The following is a 3,913-nucleotide window of genomic DNA, read 5'->3' as shown; positions in this document are numbered from 1 at the left end:
AGCCGGCCGGCCCGCTCCGCACCCCGCCCCCGGGCGCTGCCACCGCCCAGCCGTCACCGGGCCCTCTCCTCCCCGCCTGGGTGGTACCGCCCGTCCCGGGGAGGCAGCGGCCCCCCGCCCGCCCCTCCTCCCCGGGCCTGACAGGAACCGGGCCGGCCTCCGCACGCCTCAGAGCCTCGCCCCGGGGCGGGGAGGGGAGGAAGGACGGTCAGGTGTCGCTGTGTACCGCGGGACGGTCTCCCTGTTCTGGTCCCCCCAAGCCAGGGTTGGCTCTTCCCCTCAACCTGAAGTGCCAAGATGGCGGCGGCGCCACAGCTCCGGGAGGGGAGGAGGGTGGGACGTACCATTCCCTCCCGGGGTAGAGAGGAGGAACGCAGCAAGGGGAAGGGGAAGTCCGGCCTGGAAGACCCAGGAACGCTCCCTCGCTCCCCACGAGCGTGGCTCTTCCCACTCCCCTGGGCCGACGGCGAGCTCCACCCGCGGGGAACGCCCCTTCCCCCAGGGCCAATGAGAGGAGCAGGCCGGGAACCCTGGGTTTATGAATGGGCCCCGCGCCCACCCACCTGCCTCCTGGCCTCCTCCCGCCAAAAGGTCCAGTTAGGTGACGGCCAGCATCTGCAGACACCTATCCTAGTAATCGTCTCAGTCTCTGGCTCACTTCATGAAATCTTTGCGTAAACTGCTCACGCTTTCTTACATAATTACTCTCGAAGGATCTCCATGTAGTCGACACAAATCACGGTCAACACTGTTCTTTATGTATGGGAGTTCCCAAACTCGGTACTCCGTTCGTGGTAGCTCGTTAAACAATTACAAAAATAGATATAGCCTATATTATCAAGTAATAAAATAAAAAACATAATTAACTCTAGCATAGGGGAGCAGGATAAGGTAATTAAATGAATAACGAGGGTATGTTACATTCTATTTGGGGAAAGACTGGGTTTTAAGCATTACAGTGCCTGGCATCATAGATGCTAAAAAATATAAATCCAAAAAGGTTTTAAGCAGGATAGGAATTAGCAGAACAAGGAAACAGTGAGTCAAGAGTGCCTAGGAGTTCACTGGTCAAATGGGGGCTTCTGGTCAAAGAATAGAGATGCCTGTTGTTAGATGCTAAAAAATATAAATCCAAAAAGGTTTTAAGCAGGATAGGAATTAGCAGAACAAGGGAACAGTGAGTCAAGAGTGCCTAGGAGTTCACTGGTCAAATGGGGGCTTCTGGTCAAAGAATAGAGATGCATGTTGAATAGAGATGCCTGTTGTTTTTTTTTTTCTTTGGAGGCTGGCGGGTGGGATCCAAACTATTGGCCTGGGGGTTATAACACCGAACTCTAACCATCTGAGTTAACTGGCCGGCCCTGGCCAAAGAATAGATAAAAGGAGCAAAGACAGGAGATGGCCCCTTGAGTGTCACTTTTTTTTTTTTTTAAATAACAAGCAACTCCTGAAAATCTAGAATTGTAGTGTGGTTATTACACATCATTAAAAAAAGCCATGAAATAAACAGCTTCCATTTTATTTTCTTTTAGGAGCCAAGGAGCATATTGGCAATTTGATCCTGATTGCTGAAATTATTTGACTACACAACTGCACTGCCTACACTGGAGACAGCAGTGGAGGAGGATAGCTACCCCAGACCCTATCAGTAAACCCAGGTTCCTCCTACACCCACTGGATTCAGAGAGAAAAATGAGTTCACCTGACTTATTTTATTACTCAATAACAAAGTTTGATAGGGTTCTATTACACAGTAAAGTCACTGACCAAACAAGATATTCTCACAAAGCTAACTTTAAAAAAAGCATGTAAAAATTATACATTTGTACATATACACACTATGCTTTTATAGTTCTAAAGACAAAATAGTTAACAGTTCATTTAGGGCTTTTTGTATTGTTTTCTCTTCCAGATTCTTTGTCACTCCCTTGGCTCTGCCCTAACTTCATTCTGTCACATTATCTACTAAATCAAGTAAATGTTCATTTGTCCCAGTAAGCACAATCTATCTGAGTGACTCTGAAGGGAGAGGTTTCTGAAAGGTCTGGTCTACACTGAAGCAGTGGAATAGGTCTGTTCACATAGGTGGGAGGAAAGGTGGCATCCTATCGTAAGCCCAGGGAGCAAGCAGCCTTCCAGAGCAGGCTGAGTACTCACACCAGCATCGTCCAGTGCCCCCTGATTAAAAAACACAGACAAAACCCACTCTGCACCTAGCAAAAGTTACTAAGGGACCCAAAAAACAAGTCACACTTGTTCTCCAAGGAAGTGAGCTGTTTCAGGAATTGGTGGAAGAGGGTCACTTTGAACAGTGGTCATTTGACATCTGTGGAAGAAGTCATTTGAACTCTTATAAAGAGAATTTTTAAGGGGTCAGCAGCCTTCCTGGAAAACTCAGGAAAACCAGTAAGAGAGAGGGCAGTTTTCATCTTTTCGTAAAGTTCTTCTCCAGAGCTACCGAGGTTCTCTGTAGAGAGTAGATATTCCGCTTCACCCGATCCTCCAGGGAGGAAGTAGATGCGCTCTCTAGCTTCATGCGGCTAGGAAAAGACAGGCAAATGGACGTCAAAAGCATTTTTCAGTTGGTCAACTATCTGGCAGAATTAGAAGAAACAGGCTGCTGGCCATAAAGCAGCTGCAGAAACACAAGTTCTTTTAAGCCCACATACATAACTTTTGAGTGACTCCATCTGGAACCAAATTTTTTAAATGAGTGTCCGTAAGGGAAAATTTATCTGTTTTGGAAAATAAGTCAAAGCCTCATTTGAAAAAGGCTTCCAGAGCCATGAATTATTATTTAAAAGGAAGGCCAAGGAGTTTCAGTGATTTAGAAAATACCAATTCACTTCTCCTCCCCTCAAATCAAAAAAATCCCACCGTCTGGCTAGAAGCTGGGAGTAACAACAGAGGTGGTTGGGAAGCTGAACTCCGTGTTCTCTCTGCACAGACGCCGAAACACTCGGAACACGATGAGCCAGCTACCAGACTGCATCCCAAGACCACCCCATGAAAGCCCTCAGACGAGAAGATGATGCACTCACTGGATAAACTTCCCGTCCCGGGAGTCCAGCTTCTCCAGCCTCTGCTCCCGTTCTTCGTCCTTAGCATGCCTCCTGAGGATGTTCAGTCTCTCTTCCTCCCGCCACTTGGCGTTTTCCATCATCTCTTGCCGTTTTCGCTCTATTTCCTCTGCTGAGAGTTTTCTGTTGAACACAAAACCATCCTATCAGGTCTACTTCTCTCAGCAAAAAAAAAAAAACGGAAGCAGCACAGGGAGAACAGAGGTCAAGTAGGACCCCAAGCTCTCAAGCTCATTGCTCTTTCCAGGGAAATGCCTTGCCCGGGGCCAAGCCAGCATGAATTTCCTTCCTTCCTAACATCTTGGTGGTTTCATCCAAATTTCAAAGACTTTCAGTGAAGGATTCCATAATTTCACTCAGTAATCTCTAAAGAGATTATTCTGAAACAATTAAATATGAAATAAATTGAGCACTAATCAAGAGCCTATAGCAATTATATCCCAATGTTTGTTCAACAACTTATAGAAGAACAGAGGACTAAGTTATCCATGTAACTGTTGACATGTACCATCTACCCATGGGAGATGTTCAGAAATTTATGAGTATACCACTTTAGGACTAAGCTAGAAGCCAGAGCCTGAAGGATTCAACTTAACCTCAGAAAGTAATAGGAAGGTCTTCTTCCCTGGCACTCACTGCAAATGAAGTGAGAGCAAGAAAAGGAGGTGATGAATCAGCTTAGGCACTATTTAACAATGTCAGACACCGAAATCCAATGATTCTCAAATGAGTGTGATATACAGATCCCCCTTTACAAGGAAAGATAATTCTCAGAGTCTCATAACGGAGTGGGAGCCCCATTTTCAGAAACAAACTTAAGAAATGAAAACCTG

The 3,913-nt window shown here is 46.4% G+C and overlaps 1 protein-coding gene across 1 annotated transcript; it reads right to left on the bottom strand.

Moving 5' to 3' along the window:
* Positions 1–1,503: 1,503 nt before the first annotated feature.
* LOC103597024 (pre-mRNA-splicing factor CWC25 homolog) lies at positions 1,504–3,206 on the bottom strand. Its single transcript, XM_008580824.1, has 2 exons — positions 3,042–3,206; positions 1,504–2,540 (listed from the first exon to the last, which is right to left on the bottom strand). Exons 1-2 carry the CDS (start codon positions 3,161–3,163, stop codon positions 2,426–2,428), a joined length of 237 nt encoding a protein of 78 aa, XP_008579046.1. The 5' UTR covers positions 3,164–3,206; the 3' UTR covers positions 1,504–2,425.
* Positions 3,207–3,913: the final 707 nt, after the last annotated feature.

The sequence above is a fragment of the Galeopterus variegatus genome, unplaced genomic scaffold (assembly GCF_000696425.1).
Source record: "Galeopterus variegatus unplaced genomic scaffold, G_variegatus-3.0.2 Scaffold2168, whole genome shotgun sequence".
Classification (NCBI taxonomy): Eukaryota; Metazoa; Chordata; class Mammalia; order Dermoptera; family Cynocephalidae; genus Galeopterus; species Galeopterus variegatus.
The sequence above is the reverse complement of the archived record's forward strand: the minus strand, read 5'-3'. Positions and strand labels throughout refer to the sequence as shown.

Excerpts from the sequence above, each read along its gene's own strand:
- LOC103597024 (XM_008580824.1), bottom strand. The coding sequence starts at position 3,163 with ATGATGGAAAACGCCAAGTGGCGGGAGGAAGAGAGACTGAACATCCTC. Across the intron at positions 2,541-3,041 it reads CGGGACGGGAAGTTTATCCA|CCGCATGAAGCTAGAGAGCG; the intron begins GTGAGTGCATCA and ends GTCTTTTCCTAG.